A 23,947-nucleotide genomic window follows, 5' to 3' on the forward strand; every position below is an offset into this window, starting at 1 on the left:
GCTGTCCTGCCCTGTGTGGTGATGACTGGTGAGCAGCAGAAAGACTGGTGGATATCCTGGCAGCTCGTAGCAAATCTTACTTGTGCTCCCATGTTCTCATGAGGCCAGATCACCTACATGGTAGCCTGGCATCGAGGAGAGGTGCTGGACTTCTCCAGCTGAGAGCAGTGTGTGCTTTTGGGACAGGGCAGCAGAGCTGGGGATAGGACAGTGGTCCTACCTCAGCGCCTTGGCTGCACTCTGAGTGGCGGCGATTCGGGAAGTGCAGGATGTGCCCAAACCCTGTGTTTAATGACAAGCTGTTGCTTGAGATGCTTGTAACGTTTCACCTGGTGGGTCCCAGGGGGCTGGCAAAGGTGGGCATCAGTCTCAGGCAGCTGCCTGACTTACCACCAATCCAAAATTGTCGCCTGAGCAGTTTTTGCTCTTTCCTCTGCTGCCAGTTTTGGCCGGCGCTCCTCCTGTGCTGTCGGTGTCATCCACCACACTCAGCTCCCCAGAGCGCATCCCAGATGTCGCATGTTTTATATATTCCCATGATGGGCAAGATTTTGTAAAAGGGAGCCAAAACTGAGACATGTTTTGCTGGGTTGTCCTGGAGAGAGACCTGACAGCACCTGGCCTTGGCAGCGCCTGTTGAGAGGAAACAGGGGAAATCCAGCTATTCCCCAGGCATGTTTCTTTCCCTGGAATATTTCCCCATGGCCTGCAGCCCTGTATCCTGGTTTCTCTGCCCTGCTAGCAGCTGGTTTTATCCCAGCCCACAGGACTGGCTTGGCAGGGTGGAGGCTTTGTCCTCCTTGATTCTCCATCCATGGAGACAGCAGGTTTGATCCCAGTGTTGACTCTGCTGGGCCCAGGGGGTTGCACTGCATGAAGTCCTCGTGGTCCCACTCCACCTGCATCACCCTGTGTCGCTCAGGGGGCAGAGAGACAAAAAGCATCTCGTGGTGGGGCTGGCGAGTTCCATCAGCAGCAGCCTGAGCAGGAACTAAAGCCTGCACCCGTGCAGTGCTCGGGGCAGGAGAGAGATTTAAAGATTATTGGAGAGACCTTCTTTGAAGTCATCAGCCCCTCTACGGCTGGGATAAAGCAGGGAAATGCAAAGGCGGAGATGCATTAACAGCGGGGTGAAATCTGCTTTTAGAAGTGGTATTTCTGGACGATGACTCGTTTCATACCTCATCCCAAAATATTTCGCTCCCTGCTGGCACCGCTCTCCAGGAGAGGATATTGCTCGGAAGCACGGGGAGGAAGCAGGAGGGTTTCCAGATTTGCTGTTTCTTTGGCTGTGGGTTTGCCTCTGTGGAAGAGGGTGACTCAGGATGGCCTTTTTCCAGAGGCCACGCTCCAGAGGGAGTTAATGATTAACCCTTCGTGCTTAGTCTGCAGGACCTTTCTAACCGCAGGAGATTTGGCTCCTGACAGCCCGTGTGTGTCATGTCAAGCTGTTAAAGCAGCTCAAAGGGTGGTTTTTATGAGCCTCAAAAATATGGGTGGGTACAGGGTGTTCGGGCAGATGCTCAGAATAAATAACCAGGTGGGAGGGATGGGTAGTGAAAACCAGCCCGCGTGAACGCAGGGTCTGGCTCTGCCCCTCTCCCTTTGGGTCCAGCTGAGCAGTTCTGAAGCTGGAGTGTAGGAAAAATGGCCCGCAGGGATGCCAAGTGATGCTGAGCTCTGTAAGCTTGTGTTGAAAACCCAGTGGCATCACTAACCCTGGGTGCATCACTCTGAGCAGTGTGAAGCAAAGCTTGTATCTAAAATTTCCTCAGGGTCAGATAAAAAGCCAGGATCCCTTCGCATTAGGAAAAGGCCACAGTGGTGATTTTTCAGGGGAGGATGGGGAAATGTGTGATAAATAGGGAAATGAGTGATGTCTCTCCAATAATCCTCTATTTCCCAGCCAGACAGCCTCTTTCCCCTCCAACTGCGCCTTCCACCCACTCCCTCCAGAGAGCTTCGCCTTCCAGCTCACGCTTCCACTTGTCCTGCTCAGTCCTGCAGCTCCTTTGTGGGGCTTGTGTTCCATTCCCTTCATTTAAAAAATGTCAGTTCCCCATATTTTTGCTGCAGTAGCAGAACTAAGAGCACAAGCTGACAAAGATGGCATGCAGGGGAGGGGAGGATAAAATAGCTCGGCCTTTTGCCATGCTCCAGGGTCACCTGGGATGGATGAGAAGGATTTCATGGCCTCTGAGCATCCAGATATACCTGCTGTTATTGCAGCAGCAGTTGAAATACCATCTCAGGTGTCATTTGCTCAGGCTGACCGAGAGAAACTGGCTGTTTGCATGGCTGGGGGTGTTTTTCACTGGGAAATGTTTATAGTTTTTATCTTTCAAGGTAATTCCCTTTTTAGTTCCAATCACAACACACTTTTGTTTAAGCAAGGTTTTTCTCGCTCTCCAGCCAGAAAATGCATCTGTTAGCAATCTTTTTGGATTTTAAAGCGAAGCTTTTCAAACAATGAACCAGCTGACTATGAAAGGCATCTGGTCATGCTATATTTGCTTATGGGGAGCATAATTTTTAAACCCTGGGAAAAGCGTACGAGGGCATGTGTGTATTTGTGGAGAGAGGGTATAGGAAGTGTTAGCATATGGAAAACCAGAGCGGGCTGGGCTGGGCTGGTTCAGACCCTGAGATCCCAGCTTGGGGAGAGTCTGATGAAATTCCAGCCCTTTGCAGCATGGCTCCCTGGGGAAGCAGCTTTAGTTGAATGATTTAGGTGCTGTTCCAGGGATACCTGGAGGAATGAGGGAGCCCTGGAGGGCTGTGGTGAGTCCAAACCTTGGCCAGCACACACCTGGCAAAGGCTGGGCCTTGCTGGTGGAGCTGGGCTGGATTTAAACATCTCATGCAGGCTGCAGACCCCTTGGCTTTAAAACCCATCCATGCCAGAGTCTGCTTCCTCTCTGACCTTGCAAACAGCATCCAGGTGGATCATCCGGAGCAGTCAGGGAGGGAGGGATTGCCCAAATGCAATGGGCTGCCAGCTGCTGCGAGCTTTCCCTTGCTCTGCTGTTATGGAGCAGCAAGGAGGGGCGGGGAGCACGGTGCAAAATAAAAGTTGCGTCGGGACAATGTGTAAAAATGAAGGGGGTGTTTCTATTTTTGCAGCAGGTACCAACTGAAGAGGGTTTTTTTAGCCCCTTGCTGTGACTTCCCCGGAGCAAAGTTCTCCTGGGGCAGACTAACCTTGCAGGTAGTGCCAAGAGGGAGGTGAACCATCAAAATCATAGAATTGTTAAGGTTGGAAAGACCTGTAAGATCATTGAATCCAGCCATTAACCCAGTACTGCCATATTCACCCTTAAACCATGGCCCCAAGTGCCACATCAACACCTTTTTGGACACTTTAGGGATGGTGATTCCACCACTTCCCTGGGAAGTTCCTCACCACATTTTCAGTGAATAATTTTTTCAAGATATCCGACCTAAGCCTCCCCTGGCACAACCTGAGGCCATTTCCTTTAGTCCTATCACGTGTTACCTTGGAGAAAAGCCATGGATGTTGTCACTGAAGGGCTCTCTAGGGCTTTCGTGGAGCTGGCTGCTGTGAGCCAGGCCTTTCCTTCCAACCTCGTAGGATGTAGCTTGGTGTGTTGGACATCAGATGAATGGGGAACTCAGCCAGCCACCATCAATTATCCCAAAGCAGCTCCAGATCCAGTTATCCCAAAGCACCACCATGGGCTGTGAGCGTAGGGAAGCAGGCTGCTGGATCAGATGTGACATCACCTGCAGACTGAGGATCTCAAAGATGTTGCCAGAAGCTTTTTCAGGAAGCAAAGCAGGTGTGACAAAGCCCTGAGGCACATCACAGGTGTCTTTCTCCCCACCACCATGGGGACATGCTGTGAGGTTGCAGTGCTCCCTCCCAGCAGCTGCATTCCTGCGGGTCAGAGCGACAGGAGATGCATCTTCCAGGCGCAGATAGGTTGAGGCCAGCCTTGAAATTGCTTTGAGCCATCACTGGCTGAGGCCCCACTTCCTCTGTCCAGTGGTCATTTGGAAGAGAAGGAAGTCTGGCTGTGGGAGCTGCTGACGCTCCGAGGGGGAGGCACGAAGGCCGTGGAAGTGTCAGCCTTGTAACCAAGACATGACAGGGCTGGGGAGTGTGAAATCTCCCTGGGAAGAGCAAAGGGATGGCTGGAGCTGGCAGATTGGAAAAGCTCCTGTTAATGAGGCATCTTGAGCGGGCACTGCTTTCCCTGCGGTGCTGAGGAGGGGATGGAGCTTGTTTATTGGGTTCACATCAGCACCCCCTGCCCCTGCCACCGTGGAACAAAACAGTGGAGTGGCAGCATCCATCAGCCCCATGCACAGAACTTAGGGTGAAGGGACAGCAGAGCCTGTGACAGGAGAGGGTGACATGGTGACACCACAGCCATAGCTGATGGGATTTGTGTTTTTGCCAGGTCCCTGGAAAGAAGAAGTAGGTGGGGAGAGCAGGTGGAGCAAAGCAGGGGATGGAGCAAGGTTTGCCCTTGGCTGTGCAACTTTGGCATGTCCTAAGTTTTGCAGCAGAGCATGTGCGTGGTGGCACATCAGGGCCTGGAGGACAGTGAGGGATGTTGATGCAAATGTTGTAGAAGAGAAAGGACCTCTTCCCTGCAGTGTGCAATTAAAGCCATCAGTGTGTCTCTAACAGAGCAGCTCAGTCTGGGCTCCAGCAGGGTTCAGATCAGCCCTCACTTCTGTGCTGCTTGAGAGCACACACAACAAAGACTCAGCCCAGAGAATTAGAAACTGGGAGATGTTCAGTGATGCAGTGGAGCATCCTGGAGATGCTCACGTTGGAGGTACTCAGCTCTGTGTCTGGGTCCTGAAGGCAGGCTGCAAAACCCACATCCCCAAAACCCACCGTGGGTGCTGGGACAACGTCTTACACATTCACCCTTTCAAACCCTGATGCCAGAGAGGTTCCTCCCTCCTCCTGGCACTGAGCAGAGCCTTGTGACTCACTTCCCTCCGGGCTGTCATTTTGTCAGGAGATTTCTTTACCACCAGGAATACACCAAAGGACACTTATCAGTGTGCTGTAGACCATTAGCCCCAGTAATTACCACTGAGCAACATCCTGCAGCGAGCTGAGGGAAGCCCGTGTCCTGATCTTTGCCTGCTTTATTGTGCAGTCCCCCTTTGCTGCTTTCTGACGAGCCTGCCCAGCTGCTCATCGGAATTAATGAGGTTCTGCTGCACTTAATTGAGAGTGCTTTCTAAATTGGGGGTTTCAGGGAGGAAATGCAAGAGCCCGAGGGAGCCCAGCAAAGGGAAATATTTATAATGCAGCACGTTAATTATAAATGAGCAGTTTAGCCAATTTTGTTGTTCAGCCTCCCCTTGGCCCCCCAGAGACCTTTATTTGCTCCACCGCTTCTTTTCAACCCTAAACGAGCAGCAGGTCCAGATCCCTGCCTGCCTCACAGGTGTTCACAGAACATGGGAAGGTCCTGGGATGTGGGATGACCCAGCGCTGCTGCCTTCCCTCCCCATTCCTCAGCACGGATCTCACTCCCTGCCCAGGTCTCCTGGCTGGGCGCATCTGGACACCTCTTGGTGCTGTGCTGTGGTGGGGACCTTGCCACCCTTCCCAGCTGGTGTCTCTGTTGGGACCACTGGTGGGAAAGAGATGGTCCTTATAAGAGGGGTGGTGGGGAAGACCTTCACTGATTCCTCCAGGAGGTGACAGGGCCACCCATGTTCAAGGCACCCATGAGTGTCCCAGCTCCGCTGTCCCCTGGAGTACATTTGCATGCTGGACTCTGAAGTGGGGCAGGAAAGCTGGGAAAATCAGAATGCCCACAAGCTTTGTGCTGAGCCTTCTCCTGGCAGGGCGTGAGGCAGCTTGGAGGAGGGGTTTGGCTCAGGTGCACAGGGCCCAGCTGAGGACCTGACTCAGTGGCCATGTCAGACAGAATTGACTCTGAGCAGACAGGTGGCCTGAGCCTCAGCCCAGCTGCTTGGCACCTCTGAGGGATTGTGGGGTCAGGAGGAGTGTTAAAGCGAAGGGCAGAGGTTTCCAGGCCTCTTGTTGCTCTCAGACTTGTTTTGTCCCTACCCTGGAGCCAGGCACAGCGAAAAGAAGGGTCAGGTCTGCAGGCACAGGCTGTGCTGCCCAGGGGTGAACTGAATCTCATCCAAATTACCTGTCCTTGACTCCGCGTGTCCTCGTCTTGGCGCGCTGCAGCTTGGGCAGTTTGGATGCACAAATGTTTCCCACATTTGCCTCTTGAGCCACGGTAAATATTTGGGACTCTGCTCCTTGGGCTCGCTGAAATCAGCTGCAGTTGTCTGCATGCACAGATGTGGGGGCAGAGAGGAGGTTGTCCAGCTCCCACCATCGTTGGTGTTTGTGGTGTAAGATGAGGTTTACAAACATCTCTTAAAGCTAGGGAAGGGGCAGAACTGTGCATCAAGTCAGGCTGTGATCAGAAGATGGTTACTGATGGAAAGTGTCTGGGATTTGTACAGTATTTGTTGACTCTAGCCTAGACCTGTGTGGCATTTCTGCTGTGAAATCCTCTTCTTCTTTTGATGTATATGTTTTTTAGGAAAATAAAGTGGGGAAAAAGGTTAATTATTAAGTATTCCCTCAAATTCTGCCTACTTACTCCATGCAGCCCCTGGGAATGTGCAGCATTAGTTATCTGAGCTGGGCTCAGAGGTCCTTCAATCATGTCCTACAAGAACAAGGTAGAACCTGAAAACCCCTCATGGGCCCCAACAGATGCAGGGCATCGTAGACCAGTATGGCCAAACAAGGCTCTGCATCATTCAATGTCATAGATCATGGGCCCAGGGGTGACATCCTTTAAGAGGCAACATTGCCAGATGCATGTTCCCTTCTAGTGACTTATGAAGTCCCCAGAGGAATTGTCTGTTATGCCTGGAGTCTCTCTTAGGATGTTGATATGTTGATAAGTCATGGTTCTGCTCCAGGAGTGCAGCCTAGATCATGTCACATTTAAACACTCTTCATTGCTTGTAAACATTTTCCCCCCCAAGCATATTCAAGGCTGTGCAGCCAAAGCTTCAAGGACACTGGAACAAGAGAGATTTGGATGTAAAATTTCAGTGTGGTTTCTTGGAAGCTGGTAATCACAAGACTGATGCGGTATCAGTGGGGCAGCGTTTGGTCACAGGCAGGTGGTGTAATTGTATTTAAAGTATGGCAGTTCAGTAAAACAGGTAATGTTCCCATAGCTGGAGCTTTCAGGGGTGAGCTCAGAATGTAGAAAGTCAAACTTTGATTAATATAAAGTAATGCAAGAGCTCAGAGGCACTTCAGAAGCGGTTGGTCATGAAGGGCAGGGGATGTTAATACTATTTCTACTAATCTTCTGGTTTTGTTTCTCTTTCTTATCCCCTTCAGGACCAGGAAGAAAATAAAGGAGCCACCAGCTGGCCAGAGTTCTACATCGATCAGCTGAATTCAATGGCTGCTGTGAGTATTCCCCCAGAACAGTGCTCTGGTGCCTGTGAACCCCGTGTGGGGCAGCAGCACAGTGGGGACAGTCTGTCAGCGTTGTTGTGCCTGAGAGGGTGGCAGGTGTTAACAGAGGCAGTCTCATCTGTTAGACCAACAGGTGCGAAGTGGAGATGTTCCTACGGGATCTGGGGCGTTTCATACCATCACAGAACCATGGATGGCATTTGGGTTGGAAGCGACCTTAAAGAACATGCAGTTCCACCCCCCTGCTGTGGGCAGGGACACCTTCCACCAGACCAGGTTGCTCCAAGCCCCATCCAGCCTGGCGTTGAACACTTGCAGGGATGGGGCAGAGGGATGAGCAGGGGCTGTGAGCCAGGAGGGAGTGTGCTGCTTCCCTCTGGGAGTGCAGGAACACCCAGTGCTGGCCATGGGCTGCCAGCCAGGCAGAGCCCTGAGCCTGAGCAGAGCTTGTGATCAAAGCCTGCCAGATGCCTGGAGGGTGGCTTTGATCTCCCTGACGTGCTGCTGAAGAGGAGCTGGGTTAAATGCTGGGGTCAGCACAGCTCCTCATGTCTGCTGGACCCTTTCTCTCTGCTTTGGATTAGCCTCAGCTGGTGCTGGCAGAGCTCACCCTGACACCTCTGGGGGCCCAGCGCTGTCGGGTGGTGCAGGAACCACTTGGGGGTTGCTTTAGCTGTAGCTGTACCCCATGCATGCCCAGGGAGCAGGCAGCCCTCCTGCCCTGGTGCAGGAGTCAAATCCCAGCCCCAGATGGAGAGCAAAGCACAGTGTGGGAGATGCATCCTGTGCACACAGCCACTGTCCCCAACCCAGATGCACACTGGTGGCTTGCACTGGGAGACTTGGGAATGACAGGGTTAGCTGTTCACCATCCCCATGGCCTACTCTGGATGCTCTCCAATAGCTCAATGTCTTTTTTGGATGTCTTTTTTATATTGTGGTGCCCCAAAACTGCCCCCAGGACTCAAGGTGAGGCCATACCAGTGCAGAGCAGAGCAGGAGTTGTGTGGGGGCTTGGAGACAGTGGCCTCATCCCCCTGTCCCCAGTCCAGGCTGTCTCCTTGCAGACCACAGAGAGGTTTTCCTCACTGCTCTGTTTCCCAAGTCCTGTGATTGCTGTAAGGATTCCAGACTTCCAGGATGGATTTAGGATCCCCATGGCTTGGCACGGTGGGCGGTGGGCACTGACACTCCTTGGGCACACGTTTTGCAGGGAAATCTGACTTCTGCCTTCCTCCTTTCACAGAGAAAATCACTGATCGCCTTGGAAAAAGAAGATGAGGAGGAGAGAAATAAAACAATCGAAAGTTTGAAGACTGCACTGCGGACAAAACCAATGAGGCAATTCCCTTCCCTTTCCTGGCTTTATTGCTGTGGTTGTGGCTTTGGATTTGAGTTCTCTGGCAGAGCAGGGGGTTAAATAGAAATGTAAATGGGAGCTGTACAGGGTGAGGAAGGCCAGGACTCCGAGGCACAAATTGCTTTTTTTTTGTTTCACCAACTGCTTTTTTTGTGTCCCATTTTGTCATTTTGTTCCCTTTTCTTGGTCCTTTTAGTGACCAAGAGCCACCAGGACTTTCCTGTCTAGACAAATCAGGCAGCTTCTTTATTTTTTCCAAATTTTCCTTTGTTCTTACTGGAACAGAAGGTAAGAATTCCTTACAGATTGATTTTTTTTCCCAAGAAAACGACAATTTTTATTGGTCAGCCACGCCCTTTGTTTTAACTTCAGCTCCTCTTGCACTTTATAAGGGAATAAAGTCACATGAATCTTCAGGCTTTTATGAAATGAAAAGAACTTTTGATGGGGAGGATAAAGGAAGGCTGGGACTTCTTTCTGAATGTGTAGCTTTTCCTAATTTCGTTTTCTCTGGAGTCTGCGTGCACACACTGAGATGCCTCAGGTTGACATCTTCTGATGGGAACATCTTCCAGTAGGAAATACCTGACCTGTTTTGGTTATGGAAGAAACAAATTTACTATTGCTTGCAAATACTTTTCCCTCTTCCACCTGTGGTGATGGTACTTGGTAAGAAATTCACAGGGTCGAGGATGAGCACCTGATTCCTGTGACACCTGGACCTTGTGGCTGGTGGCCATCCATGAAACGTTGCAAAGTCCTTGAAAACTGGGGTTTGAGTGTTTTTGGAGGGATGCAGCAGGCTCTGTAGAAAATTTTACCTGTTGGACCTATTTTTGCCCCCAGGGAGGTGAACACTTAACTTTGCTATTGACTTTGGCTGGAAGAAGAGCAGGCTTTGAAGCAGACAAAGCAGTTTTCCCCAAGCCTGCAATTAGCCCTTTTGTTGCTGCCCATCAGCATGGCTTGTTTCAAATTAAAATTATCCCAGTGCTGGGATGTTCTTGGCTCGTTTGCTTTCCGAGCCCGTGCCTTTTGCCAAACCAGAGGACACCCAGCCTGGATGGCACTGGGCAGGTGGGCCCTAAAATGCCTCAGCAGTGTGCAGTGTTTTGTCTGCCTGCTCTGGTGAATCTGCCTGGGGCGCTGCCGTGTGTTTGCTGTGTGCTTTCTGCTCAGTGGTATTGTAAGTCATCATAAAAATTAAAAATCCCTTAAAATTGGGGAGATGTGCCTAAAGGAGGAGAAGAGTGTGGATGGTGAGGCAGGAGAGGTAGCAGAAGGCAGAAAGGCTGACATTGAGGTGTCTGCAGCTGATGAGGAGGTGACTTAAGGGTCTGGGATCTTCTTGCAGTCCAAAACTGGTCTTGGGTGAGTGGGATTTAAGACTCAGGGTTGTATTTTTTGCAGTGTGACTGCAAACTTCCAATCTCCATCCCGGGACTTGTGTTGATGGCTGGATTACCTGGTCCTCTTCCAAATATCCTCACTGTGGACAACCTTGTGCAGATGACTCCTGGTTGCTTATGCTATCAGGCACCAGTTAAATTGATTTTTATAATCCCATCCCTGTGTCTGAGCCCAGGAGTTCTTCAGGCTTTCTGGTGTCCAATAAAAAGTATATAAGACGGTTCTGGGTTTACATCAACAAACAAGTTAGGCCTGTTTGTGGGTAAGACAGTCCTTTAGCCTTTTGTTTTGAAGTTAAAACCCCTCTTCCTGGCAGGTTTGTGACCCGGTTCATCGACCTGGATGGCTTATCGTGTATCCTCAACTTTCTGAAAAGCATGGACTATGAGACAGCAGAGTCTCGAATACATACCTCGCTCATTGGATGTATAAAAGCACTAATGAACAACTCCCTGGGCCGGGCCCACGTCCTGGCCCACTTGGAGAGCATTAACGTAATCGCTCAGAGTCTGAGCACGGAGAACATTAAGACAAAGGTGGCAGTGCTGGAAATCATGGGCGCCGTGTGCCTGGTTCCCGGGGGCCACAAAAAGGTACTGGAGGCGATGCTGCACTACCAGAAATACGCCAGCGAAAGGACTCGTTTTCAGGTGGGTGTGTCTCCACTCACCCCTCAGCCCCTGAAATTCAGCATTCCTGTCCCTTTCTCCCCCTGAATATCTAAATGGCTGCTTGCAAATGTTTTGTTATGGCTGCTTGCGAGTCCAGAAATCCGGAATTAGCCCAGAACCGTGTCTGATGAGATCTGCAGCCAAGCGAAGAGGGAGGAAACAGTTACTCAAGGCAACACCAACCAAAAAAAAACCAGCTTGCTTGTGCAGGGTCACTGGGATCACAGCTCTGCAAGGCTGCAGCATACCTGGATGGGCTGATGTTAGCCCAATTGGGTGCTGGGGTGGCCAGCAGCTGATGGTGCATCACCAGCTATGGGAGCATCGTGAGGAGTTGTTCCTGCGTGTGTTCCCTGGCTGTTTTTGCAGCACTGGGGCTGTCACGGGGCTTTAACTGACACCGTGTGTTTGGCAGACGCTGATCAACGACTTGGACAAGAGCACGGGCCGGTACCGAGATGAAGTGAGCCTCAAGACAGCCATCATGTCCTTCATCAATGCCGTCCTGAGTCAGGGGGCAGGCGTGGTGAGCGCCGGGGCTCTGGGAGAGGGAGGCCTTGGGGTGTGATTGGGGTGCTCTTAATTTCAGTGAACTTTCTGAGGATGTGCATCTTGTGCTGAGCCCACAACTGTCCCTTGCAGGAAAGCCTGGATTTCAGACTCCATCTGAGATACGAGTTCCTCATGCTCGGGATCCAGCCAGTCATTGATAAGTTAAGGCAACATGAAAATTCAACCCTTGACCGGTGAGTAGTGACTCCCAGCCCACTTGGGGTTTTTGTTTGGTGCCCTTGCTTCTGGTTTTGGCATTTGGGGAAAGCACATGGCTCTAGAGTCACACCTCTTACAGAAATTCCCTGCTGTCTCCAGAGACGGAACAAAATATTCCAGCGTGGTTTTGCTGCATTCTGATGTAGGGTTGAGCTGGGAACGATGTGCCATCAGGGGTCCGGGGATGCTGTCAGCCCTCATCCACCTCTTCTCATCCCAAAAGGCTCCTTGGACATGCTGTAATGACTAGGAGGTCGAGGCTGAAGGTTCAGCTGGTGTTTCAAGCCCTGCCAGTCTCTGGGCTGCTGACAGATCAGGTGTCTATAATTTATTAATTGTCACATTTGTATCTGCTTTTGACAGTATTTTTTTTCCTTTCTTTCCTCAGGCACTTAGATTTCTTCGAAATGCTTAGAAATGAAGATGAGCTGGAGTTTGCCAAAAGATTCGAGCTGGTGAGTACGAATGCCCCTGATGCAGACACTGGCACTCAATGTCACAGTTAGTTTTAAAAACACCTGTGTGCCCTGGGACAAAGAGTGGTATTCTGGATAAAATGTGGATGTTGGAAATCTTTCCTGTTGCCCTGCTCTTTTGCAACATCTGTCCTAGAGCCTGCTTTAGCCCTTTTGTCCTCTGGCTGCCCGACAGCTCTGTTTGCCCCTCGCAGGGCAGTGGGGCTGATCTGTCCATCAGTTTTGGGGTGGGGGTGACTCGTAGGGTCTGAAGCTGAGACTCGGGGAACAGGAGATGCTATTGTGGGTGCAGTGGCCTGACCTTGCCTGGCTCCTGTCCACAGGTCCACATCGACACCAAAAGTGCAACTCAGATGTTTGAGCTGACGAGGAAGAGGCTGACGCACAGCGAGGCGTACCCGCACTTTATGTCCATCCTGCATCACTGTCTCCAGATGCCTTGTGAGTCCCAGGAGAGACCAGGAAACCCATGGCTTGCTGGAGGCTTGGCAGCCCAGCTCTCCTGCCCAGGGGCGTCACAACCTCCCCTTTGCTCACGTCAGTCTCTCCCCTTCCTTCCCTGCAGATAAAAGAAGCGGCAACACTGTCCAGTACTGGCTGCTGCTCGACAGGATCGTGCAGCAGATTGTCATCCAGAGTGACAAAGGGCAGGACCCCGACGCCACTCCCCTGGAAAACTTCAACATTAAAAATGTTGTACGAATGTAAGCGCTCGAGTGTGACTGTTCCTTACTTGTCGCTGTCACACAGTGATGTTCCTTCTCCTCAGCTGGACACAAGCCAGCATCCCTGGAGCTGTTGACTTGCCAGGACTCACTCACCCCACCTTATAAATTAAGCCTGTCCTTTCCATTAGACAGCACTTGCAGACAATACTTGAGATTTAGGAGTTTTTGCATGTTCCCTGATAAATTTTACGTAACCCTGCTGGAGGGAGACACAGCAGAGCTGTTAGGTGTACCAGTTTGGGAACCTTAAATCCCACTTGCTCAGTCATGTTTCTTGCTGGTGATGGTCTCTTATTTGCTGTAGTAGGATTGTCTCACGTGCTACATCCCTTTTCCTTTCAGGTTAGTCAATGAAAATGAAGTGAAACAGTGGAAAGAGCAAGCAGAGAAAATGAGAAAAGGTGAGTCATGGAGAAATATACAGTGTCAACTTTAACCTTGGCTTAAAAGTTAACATACACATGTATTTATGTATTTATTTATACATGCATCTGCAGCCTTTATTGAGGGGCTGAGATAGTATCATGCCATGGGGCTGACATGGGAAGTGGGCAAAGCAAATACTGCTTCTTTCATGGAGAGGCTCCAAATGGGGTATTACAGCACAGCACAGGCTCCCTTTTGTCAGCTGCAGTTTCTCTGCAGGGCAGCGTTGGGTTTAGCCCCACCACGGGCTGCCGTTGGCAAAAAGGAGTGCTTGTCACCCAAAAGTGGTCTCCTGGGGCTGTTTCAGAGCACACAGAGCTTCAGCAGAAGCTGGAGAAGAAGGAGCGGGAGTGTGATGCCAAGGCCCAGGAGAAGGAGGAGATGATGCAGACGCTGAACAAGATGAAGGAGAAGCTGGAGAAGGAGTCCAGCGAGCACAAGCAGGTCAAGCAGCAAGTGGCAGATCTCACAGCACAGCTCCACGAGATGAGCAGGGTGAGACCTCGAACCTGCTCCCTGGTGTGGGCCTGGTCCCAAACCCCCTGCAAATGCTGTGGGGTGATTTCAGGAGGCTGAGCTGCATGGGGAGGGGTGAGAAAGAGGCTTGTTGGGAGAGCCACCAAGATGTCTGACCCTTATCATGGGATGATTTTGTCTTTTCACTTGCATTGAACCTCAGTCAGGAATGCTGACGCTTTTGCATGCTCCCTTTGTTTCCTAAATTTTAACTAAGAAAATTAAAAGTGAGCATGGGGATGTTTCTTAGGTGGTGTCCCCCAACTCCATATGACCAGTCCCCATTCCTCTTTCTCTCCCAGAGGGCGATCTGTGCTGCCAGCCCTGGAGGACCTCCCATGCCACCAGGAGCACCTGGTGGCCCTTCACCTTCTCCAACTCCCGGATCTCTTCTTCCCCCTCCACCACCCCCACCGCTCCCAGGGGTATGTCCGCCACCGCCTCCCCCACCACCTCCTCCAGGTGGTCCCCCACCTCCCCCTGGCCCCCCACCCCTGGGTGGAATGGTGCCTCCCCTTGGAGCACCTCTGGGCATGACCTTCAAGAAGAAGAGCATCCCTCAGCCGACGAACGCCCTCAAGTCTTTCAACTGGTCCAAGCTTCCAGAGGTAAGCTGGGCAATAATTTGGGCAGTGAGATTAGAGGTGCTGTAAGGGCAGGAGACCCCCAACCTGCAATGCTCCCACTATCTTGCAGAACAAGCTGGCAGGCACTGTGTGGACCAAGATAGATGACACAAAAGTGTTCAAAATCCTGGACCTCGAAGACCTGGAAAGGACATTCTCTGCCTACCAAAGACAGCAGGTAACAGCTGGCCCAAGGTGGGCACACCTGGGGACCTGGGCAAGGTGCCACCATTATGGGATCACGTGGTTTCACATGTGGTCCCAAAACACATCTCCCATCATTATTTCATACCAAAGCTGTGTTTGCCACATCGACTTCATCTACTTTATCCTCTCATGCACATGCCAGAGCCTTTGCGTTGAGGCAGCCATTCATGGCTCACTGTGCCTGGTTCCACCCCTGCCCACACACCTGCCCATGTGTACCATGAAGATGGATCACCAAGAAAACACACAAAAAAAACCAAGGGACAGGGAATGTTATGAAAATAACCCCCAGATGTGGCCACAGTTGGGCAATATTTTTGGATTGCTCTTAACAGCAACTGCTTCATGTGTCTGTATTGGGTGGAAAATTTCTATCCCTTTCTGGCCAGGAAGGACTAAGTTTTGCCCACATCTACCATGGGTGGGTCTCTTCTTTTATTTTTGTAGTGAGCCAAGAGCAAAATGTGAGCTTTGAACAAAAATCCCAAACCAAAATAATGTCATTGCAGGCAAAAGTCTCTGCTTTTTAATCTCCTGCTCAAGCAATATAGCCCCAGTTCAGAAGGCATCAAAGCACACGAAGAAAATTAGACACTTATTTTACCCCAGGCAGGATAAAAATGGGCAAAAGCAATGAGTTTTTCGAGAAGGCAGGAAAAGGAGCAAGGAGAAAGGCTGAAAAAGGATGTTCACCTGCTGAACACCTGGCTGTGTTCCTGGGAGAACAGCTTGTCTCCTTCGTGCCAGGCTCAGTCAGAGGAACGGTGCCGGGAAGGAGTGGACCAGACCCATAAGCTCATTAGGCAGTGTGAGAGTTTAATCTCTTCCAGAGGCTAATTGAGAGAAAGATCAGGGTGAATTAGAGCAGGGCAGATATCAAGAGTAACCCACCAGAAGTACGTGCTGCTCCAGTGTTTTGGAAATAGGTGACCACAGCAATGTCTCTTTCCCCTGGGATTTTTGGAGCTTGACTCATGCTTACTGGCGGGCATGTCTGAGGACAAGGGATGGAAATGGAAGAGAAGCAAGAATAGAAACCTGAGTGTGGGCAGGACGGTTTGCCCTCGGGCTTGCCTGCCCGAGCCCATGAGTCACCTGGTGTGATGCGGATTATTGCCAAGAAGGAATTTAAAAATAATTTGGCTTGGCTGAGGTCCTGCTGGGTGAAGTGGATGGTTAGGTTTGGGGCCAGGAGGAACAGGGAGGTGGCACAAGGAGAGCCGTGACACGGGCTTACACCCCAGATGGGATGAGGACCATCCTCAGGTGGGAGCTGAATGTAGGAGGCAGGGTCTGGGGTGGGACTGGCAGAAGATGCTGCAAGAGCGTCTGGAAGGCAGATGGGAAAGACAAGGCAAAGTCCCAGCTGTGAGGTGCTGCTGGGGCTGGAGCTGCCCTTGGGGACATGATGCACAAGTTCCTTGTGGTTCACCTAGGCTTCATTTTGTGTGAGTGGAGCCATGGGACACATCTCCCTGGACCTGAGGGATGTGGTTATCTACCTTGAAGTCCCCAGAGTGCTCCCAGCCTTAGTCCCAGGATGGAGAGGGGATGCATGGCTCTGCAGCCAGCAGCAGTGCACACACCAGCATGTGGGGTTAGATGTGCTCCATGGGATAAAGTGAAATGTTCCAGGCTGGATGGGGCTCTGAGCAGCCTGGTCTGGTAGAACGTTCCCTGCCCATGGCAGGGGGGTTGGACTAGATGGTCTTTAAAGTCCCTTCAGCCCAAGCCATTCTGTGGTTCTGTAACCCATGCAAACCACGGGGCACTGTGCATGGTGGGGGGCAGGGGGAGTGAACAGCCTGTCCCTGAGGCACAGTGAACTAATAATGATTTAATAACTCACAGCATTTTCAAGCTCTAGCAAAACTTGGTTCCTGTCACAAAGAAGCAGGGAAGGAGCAGGGTTTTCTCCTCCCTGTTCCTTGCCTTGAGCCACTTGCTCAGAGATCATGCCTCTCACTTGTCCTGAGTCACAATATCCACAGGACATGGGGTGTCAGGGGCTGCCTGTCTGCCCATGCCCCCAAACAAGCCAGGGCTCTGAAAACGCATGGTCAAGCGGTGCCACCCCTGTGGCCAGCACCCCAGCAGGGCTTGGGGAAAGCAGGCAGAGGTGTGTGCAGTGCACAGAGCTCTCTGACCCTCCCCAGGTGGCTGTTGTGGGGCTGCCTTTGCTGGGATTTGTCTGGTTTTGTTGCCAGAGTGCCTGGGAATCCCTGAGTGCTGCACAGACCCGAGGCTTAAGGATGTACTTAAGTTTAAGCATCTCTTTAAATGTTTTTCCCACATCACAGGCTGGGATGTAAATGCAGGCTATTAAGTGAGCTTTGCAGCTTTTGGGAAAGGCCCTTTCCATGCAGGGAGGACAGGAACCCTCTGGGCTTCCTGGGGCTCAGCCTGGGAGCATCTCTGCCTCACAATTGGTGAAGCTGTTAGGAGAGCCTGTATCCTCCCTGCTGAGGCTCTGCAGATGTCCCTGTCCCCAAGAGAAGGTCTCAGCCCTGCAGCTGTACAGAATACCAGTTATTTACAGAAAAGCCAACAGGAGCTGCTGAGTTTTTGGCTGTGGCTTGAGGACTGGTGGGAGCTTTGTAAGGGTGTGCATGTAATGATGGAGAAAGGCGAGTCCAGGGCCATCAGGGCTTAAACTACACAGGGGTTTGTGCCTCTGCCAGGGATGTCTTGAGAGTCTTCAGGGGGGTAGAGGCTGGGAGTGATGTTGATAAGTAGCAGTGACACAGCTAGGGCAGTCCTGGCAGGTCCTGCAGCGGTGAGTGATGTAAAAGAGTCAGGGCCAAGTGGAAAAAATATGTGTTGTTGAACCAGGGGCTTAGCAGTGAGCTGGGAAAGAATTCATCTCCCAAAAAAGGATGAAGGAAGTAAAGCCTCCAGCTCCTCCATGCAAGGGAGAGTGACCTGCACAGGGGCCAGGGACAGCAGGGCTGGGAATTGTTTGTGGGAATGCTGAGAGCACATTTAAAGCTGCTCCTCCTTAGACCATCCTGCAGCAGAGGCTGGATCACGGTTCCTGTGAGGGAAAGGGTCAGGGATGAGGCTGGTTTGAGGCAGAGAGGGAAGATTTTTCTAGTGAACCCTTTCTCTACCTTAATGCATGAGGAGCCCTCCCTCTCCTAGAGCAGGGCACTGCAAAGAAAGCCACCACGTCCTTCTCCTCTCCAGCAGCCTGGGGCAACTCTGAGCATTGCGGGGTGGGTCTGAGGGTTGAAATGGAAGGAAGACCTCCTAATTAGGGACCAGTTAAACAAAAACAAAGATACCAGTTGCAGCTTGTGGGTATGCTTTGTGCCTGTCCCACAAAGGAGACTGCTGGAAAGAGGTTGATTAATGAAACACTGATCCTTAGCCTTAACTGAACCAGAGACTTTTAGCAACAAGACTCTTGATCAGCACAGCTCAGCCGAGGGAATGAGGAAAGAAAATCCCCGTGTGTGTGTGCACACGTGTGTGGTGCCAGCTTTACTGCAGCTGCTTCCAGTCTGTTGGGGGGAGCCCAGCAGGACAACGGGGTCTTGGGAGGAGCATGGTGCTGGTGGGGCATTAGGGTGGCATTTGGCCAGGCTGCTGAGCTGGGAGAAGCAGGGAGGAGGAGAGTGAGAACTCGAGGGAAGTGTGTTGCCATGGCAAATGGTAAAGCTTTGCTGCATCCAGATTTGCTCCAGGATGAGCCTCTCGTTGCTTCCACTTGAAAGCCCTGTTTTTCCTGGCAGTCGCATTGGCATTTCAGTCCCTCAGATGTGCAAGAACCAGCAATTTTCCTCCTGGCACGGCAGGCTGAGCAGTGCTGTGCCTTTGGGCCAGTGGCAGGGCTTGGCCAGCATCCTCCCACCTCATCCTGTGTCACCTCCTCACCTCTGTGCACAATGTACCTTGGCCTGATCCATTCACGGAGCCACCTCTTCCATCAGCTCTCCCCTTCTGCACATCCTGTAATCCACATTTTCACCTGCATCCCCCCTATTTTGGCACTGGCACCCCCAAGCCCCCCATACTGCATGTTTCCCTTCTCTGTGCTTCGACTCCCTCTGGTTTTGCCAAGATCACTGAACTGCATGTGTTTTTACTGCCTTTTTCCATGCTTCTGCTATGGCTGTAGGACTTCTTTGTGAATGGTAGCTCCAGACAGGTAAGTGAGCACCTGCAGGAGTGTGGCCTGGGCAGGGTGAGCATGGGGCTGGGGACAGGGACACAGGGGCACGTGGGTGCTTCTGAGGGGGGTTAATCAAATGGGATTGAATCAGAGAGGTGCAAAGATCACCAGAAGGAGCAGCTTGAAAGTTGATGCTGGGGAGCCTCTCTGCCCTCTCTGCTGTCTGGTCTGAGGTCAAAGCCAATTTCTGAGTCCAGGAGCTGGATTATTAGATAGAGCTGAGCACAGAGGAGCCCCTGCAGCATTTTTTGTTTTCAAAAGATGGAAATAAACTCACGAGTTGAAGCTCTCTGCTTGGTTAGAGCAGGCAAGGCACAGCAAGAGGCAGCTGGTGGTGACTTGAGGCTCACTTTCCATCACCTGCTTCTCTTCCCACTTCTCATATCTGTGGGTCTTCTTCATTCAAAAAAGAAAATTAATAAAAAATGGTAATTTCAGTGCTCAGTCTCAGCCCTTGCAGTGCCAGGTCTCCTACGCTCATGGACGTTTAGTGTGGATCTGTAACGTTCAGGACCTTGCAGCTCTAGATTGTGTTCCTTCCAGAAGGATTAAATAGCCAGCTTTTAATTGATTAACCTTACTAAAATATGCAATATGGTAAATTAAAACCTGGGGCAACATGAACTCCTTGGGCAGCCCTGCAAAACTGCTGTTATGTAGATCTGCCCATTTCCCCACAACCACAGTATTGCTACTCATTGGAAGGCAATGGATTTAAGCTGCTTAGGACATACAGGTGCTTATGCCCCACCAATTCCTGCTTTCAAATCCCTTATTTTGAGAGAATTTCAGTGAAAAAGCTGCCGGTTGTTTTTGCAAGTCTGATAGCCTGGATTGGTTAGCTGGCTTGGGAGGACTGATGCATGAAGGGTAATTACAGATGTTTGGAGCAGGGGTGAGGAACAAGAGCGATGCTGAGTGTGTGCAGCAGCCCGTAATGAAATATTCCATGCGAGGATTTAATGAAGTATGTATGCTGAGAAGGCCCACCTTTATTTATTCAGCAGCGCCCGTGTGTTTGCAGATTTTTAAATCTTCCCTGTCTGAGAAAATATTTACATTTCTAACCAGTGGCTTCAGAGCCAGCTCTGGTTTATGAAATGACTTACTGTGTTTGGGTTACAGGCGAGGGGCTTCACCCGTGGTGACGCTCCTGATTAATGGGGGCCCGCTGTGTATCACGCTGCTGTGTGCTGAGAGTACTAAATGTCCTTGCTGCTCCATGGCTCTTCTCCAGGATTTTCTTCTTACTGTTTTCTCGTAGAAGGAAGATGCCATCGATGACACTTTGAGTTCCCGGCACAAAGTCAAGGAGCTTTCTGTCATAGACGGCCGGAGAGCTCAGAATTGCAATATCCTCCTCTCCAGGTATGGTTAATCCTTGTTGCTCTCTGGGACTGGGGGGATGCTCTATACCCTGCCCTGGGCTGCCCTGAGTGTGCTCCTCATCCCTGGAGCAGGGGGTTGATGACAGGAACCAGTGCAGCAGGAGAGCCAGTGACACCTGAACCCAGCTATAGCCTTACATCCTCCTGGTGGGGTGACCTGGAGCGGGGGCAATGCCATTAACTGGGTACGTGGTGTCCCTGGAAAGCCCCCGAGGGGCTGGGATATCCAGTGAACCTTCACAGGAGGTGGAAGGGGGGTTGATTTCACCTCTTATCTTTCTTATCTTTTGGGTTTTGTTTGCTCTTTGCTGGTGGTTGAAGAGGGTCTCTCTGGGCTAGGGAAGTGCTGGGTATCAGCAGGGTGCAGAGAGCAGCAGTAGTTCGGCCAGGACCTTGCTGCCCACATCTGAATTTCAGGAAGGGAATGTCCCTCTCTTACAGCTGCCCTGCTGGTCTGACAGCCTCCCTCACACCCCTCACCAGGCAGGCTCAGCACTGCTACCAGCAATTTTATCTGATCTCCAGATTGCTGCCGAAAGGATAAAAAGGGCTTTTTTTTTTTTTGGCAAGATGAACTACACCAATAAGACTGAATCCTAAGAAAAGGAAACCAGGTTGCAGTGGTCTGAAAGGATGAGCCATCAGTGTAGCTACTTGGGAAAAAACACCCAAATAGCAGCAGAAAATGCCACTTGTTTCTGACTCACCCAGCAAAAAAAAAAAAAGTTCCAACAGAAGTAAAATTTAAAAATATTCACTCTACTGTCTGTCTGGAGGCACAGAAGCTTCTGTGCCACCCAGGACTGGCCAGGATGGAGCAGCATCACTGGCAGGTTGGGTTTGCAGCCGCAGTACCTGAATTTGGTGTTTTCCCAGACCATGGATTCCGTCTGATTCTTCAGGGTAGATGGTGCCTTGTCTGGGCAGCCCAGCTGATTTCCTTCCCTAGAAAGCTTGGAGAGGCTGATGTCTGCAAAAAAAACCCCTCTGGGTGGGTAACTCTGCCCCTGGTGCTTCTCCCAGAGGTGGCTGGCAGACCGTGGGCAGTGAGAGCAATGAGTGCCACAGCATTTGGGGGTAAATCTGCCCTGTTTATGCTGGCTCTGCTCCGGGCTGCTTCTGGGGTTTTTTGTGCTTCCTAGCAGTCCAAATAAAGAAGGATGATAATGAAAGCAGAGTTTAAAGCAGCAGGCAAATGAGTATGTCTGTGGCAGGCAGCTATTAGCAAGTAAAACGATGGGATTTGGGGCAATGGCTGGGCTGCTCCCGGCATATGTAGGCTGAGCGTTGAGTGGGTTTAGGTGTGATTCAGCCAGAGGTCTAAGTGTATATTTGGAAGTTAAGCACACAAATAGATCCTTCAGTGGGAAGGGGAGAGACCCAAGCACTCAACTTCAAAGGCATCTTGCACGTCTTACTGAGTAAACGTTTCAATTTCATCTCACCAGCAAACCTTTCTCTTCCAAGAAAGCAATGGCTGGAAACGAATTGCCAGTAACTAATCCCACAAAAAGGGCAGGATGGAGGTTGCTGCTTGCCTGCCTTTCCCTGTGGGTCATTTCCTAGGGGAGAAGCAGGATCAGACTTGCCCTGCAAGGTGGTCCTCAGGCCTCTCATATGTCTTTTCCCAGGCCTGTCCTCATGCAGGGACGAGTGGCTTTGAGGTTGCAGTGACTTGCCCCAGATGCTGCTTTGGAAGTTCATCCCATGGTACTCCCAGGACCACAATTGGGCTTCTCTCCCCAAGCATCCTTTCGGATTTTATCTAGGGATAAAGCCCAAGCATCTTCTAGTGGTCTCAGGTCCAGCTCCTGCATCTCCAGCAGTCTCCATGTATCACTGGGCAAACCCTTTCACCCTCTGCCCACCTTGGCTACCCATCCCAAAGCTCAGCAGAGCAGTGGGTCCTTGGTCCCAGTGTTCCAAAGGCACTGGTCTGGCAGCTGGGCTGATGCTCTCCCACCTCACTCGCACAGCCACCACGGGGCTGAGCAGACTTTCACATGCGAAAGGACCTGCAGGCTTGGCCCCTGATTTAGCCCAGACGTTTGTGAGCTCACCAGGCATTGTCTGGCTTACAGCGTGGAAAGATTACGGCCAGTGAGATACTTTATCTCTCTCTGTAGATTCGTTTTTTTGCCTGTTTCCCTTGCTTTGGGAGAAATTACTGCACAGTGAGATCACTGGATTTTCCTCCAGCTTGTAATGCAGCACAAGAATATTTTTAACACGTGTTTTTTTCTTCTGTGTTTTTGGAGAACGCTTTGCTGATGTCAGTGCCTTATCGTGTCTTCCTCTGTGAACCCACCACATCCTTGCTTTTGCTCCCTGTGCATGGGTGTGTATTTTTAGTCCTGCGTTCTGCCAGATGCAAATCCACCCCTCGCTCCATCGTTTCCCGCCTGTGCTGGCAGTGAATGGCTCGTTTGATTCCTCTCTCCCGGCGAGGCGACGTGAGGCATTTCTTCTCTCAAATGAATGTGGCTTTTCAGGAGGGTGCGTCCCTTTCCCGGCGGAATTTGTTTTTCCCCTTCACACTTATTACATCCTCGGCGGGATTCGACAAAAGCCCCGCAGAACAGCCCCGCGCTTCTCGGGCTGCCGAGCTGTCACCTCACATCGCCGGGCTGCTGCCTTTAAATCCCTGTGACAGCAAGTCCTGTGACCCCGTTCCTCTCAGACGGCTCGCGTTCGACAGCTGCTGCCAACAGTGATAATTATTGTGGTTATAGATAAGCTTCTAGCTTTCACTGGCCCCTTTCCCATCAAATTGTCTGAGAAGCTGTTTTCTTCTGGCGCCCCGCGCTTGCTCTCTGCTGATGCAGGGGCAGGCTCTTGTTCTTGGCACTGGGTTGTGATGATTCCTGAGAAAAGTTTTGGGGTTTTTTTCAAGCTCTTTCTTTTTAAATGCATTTTTATTGTTGACTTTGCTTTCAGGGAGCAAGGGCTTGAAAAAGTCACCCTCATCTTTCACCACCCTGCTGGAGATGGTCATGGTACTTTAATGTGCTTTAGGTGTTCGCTATGGATGAGGAGTAGCTGCCTGCCCACCCCCTTCTCCCAGGAGCATTTTTGCCTCCCAGGGATCCCCAAATGTCCAGATCTAGCCAGTGTCTGCTTTTCATCAGGGTGGAGACCGGTGTTGGTGGTCTGAGCATTCCCGTTTCTGCTTGGGTGTAAAAGGAGTTCTGCAGTTTCATATCCCACCTCGGATCATGTCCCATCCTGGCCACTGCCATTGTTAGGGACAGGTAGGGTGACCCCAGGATGTGGCAGTAGATGGGACATTTTCCAAGGATGAGAAACATGAGCTCATAAGGAATGAAGATTTACGTACGAGGTCTGTAAGATCCACCTGCCTCGACAAAGCTGATCCTTCACTTCCAGTCTTGAGCAAAAGATTTCAAGCTAAACCAAGCCCTTGCTACCCTGGCCTCAGAGACCAGCACCCTTCCTGTGTTAGCTTCAGCTTCCAAAAGCCAGCTCCACAGTCTCAGTCTGCTCCCTGAAGAGACATGGGGATGAAAATTGTTGTTTAATTACTCAGAGTGATCAAGTCAGCTCCCGATCTTCTTTTTTGAATCTGCTGATCAGGCTGACTTCCGAGGTCTCACATCCTGCTGTAGGGTGTGTTTCTGGTTTCAGCTCATTCCTTTGAGCCACATCCAGTGTTTCAGCATCCCTTGGCAGCACTGATCACCGATACTGGGGCCATGGGGTTCCTCAAACAGG

General features: G+C 51.1%; 1 protein-coding gene across 5 annotated transcripts in view; it reads left to right on the plus strand.

The window, feature by feature from the left end:
• DAAM1 (dishevelled associated activator of morphogenesis 1) overlaps positions 1-23,947 on the plus strand; it is a 90,272-nt gene that overhangs the window by 52,589 nt on the left and 13,736 nt on the right. For 4 of the 5 annotated variants that reach the window (XM_032111548.1, XM_032111549.1, XM_032111550.1 and 1 more), the window contains 14 exons: positions 7,382-7,453; positions 8,709-8,803; positions 10,549-10,882; positions 11,319-11,429; positions 11,546-11,649; positions 12,063-12,129; positions 12,474-12,591; positions 12,716-12,854; positions 13,221-13,279; positions 13,612-13,799; positions 14,123-14,428; positions 14,517-14,624; positions 18,774-18,803; positions 20,092-20,195. In XM_032111548.1, coding sequence (XP_031967439.1) covers positions 7,382-7,453; positions 8,709-8,803; positions 10,549-10,882; positions 11,319-11,429; positions 11,546-11,649; positions 12,063-12,129; positions 12,474-12,591; positions 12,716-12,854; positions 13,221-13,279; positions 13,612-13,799; positions 14,123-14,428; positions 14,517-14,624; positions 18,774-18,803; positions 20,092-20,195 — 1,835 coding nt within the window. The remainder of the gene's footprint in view (positions 1-7,381; positions 7,454-8,708; positions 8,804-10,548; positions 10,883-11,318; positions 11,430-11,545; positions 11,650-12,062; positions 12,130-12,473; positions 12,592-12,715; positions 12,855-13,220; positions 13,280-13,611; positions 13,800-14,122; positions 14,429-14,516; positions 14,625-18,773; positions 18,804-20,091; positions 20,196-23,947) is intronic. The other variant, XM_032111547.1, reaches the window with a different exon arrangement.

Source organism: Corvus moneduloides, chromosome 6 (genome assembly GCF_009650955.1).
Source record: "Corvus moneduloides isolate bCorMon1 chromosome 6, bCorMon1.pri, whole genome shotgun sequence".
Classification (NCBI taxonomy): Eukaryota; Metazoa; Chordata; class Aves; order Passeriformes; family Corvidae; genus Corvus; species Corvus moneduloides.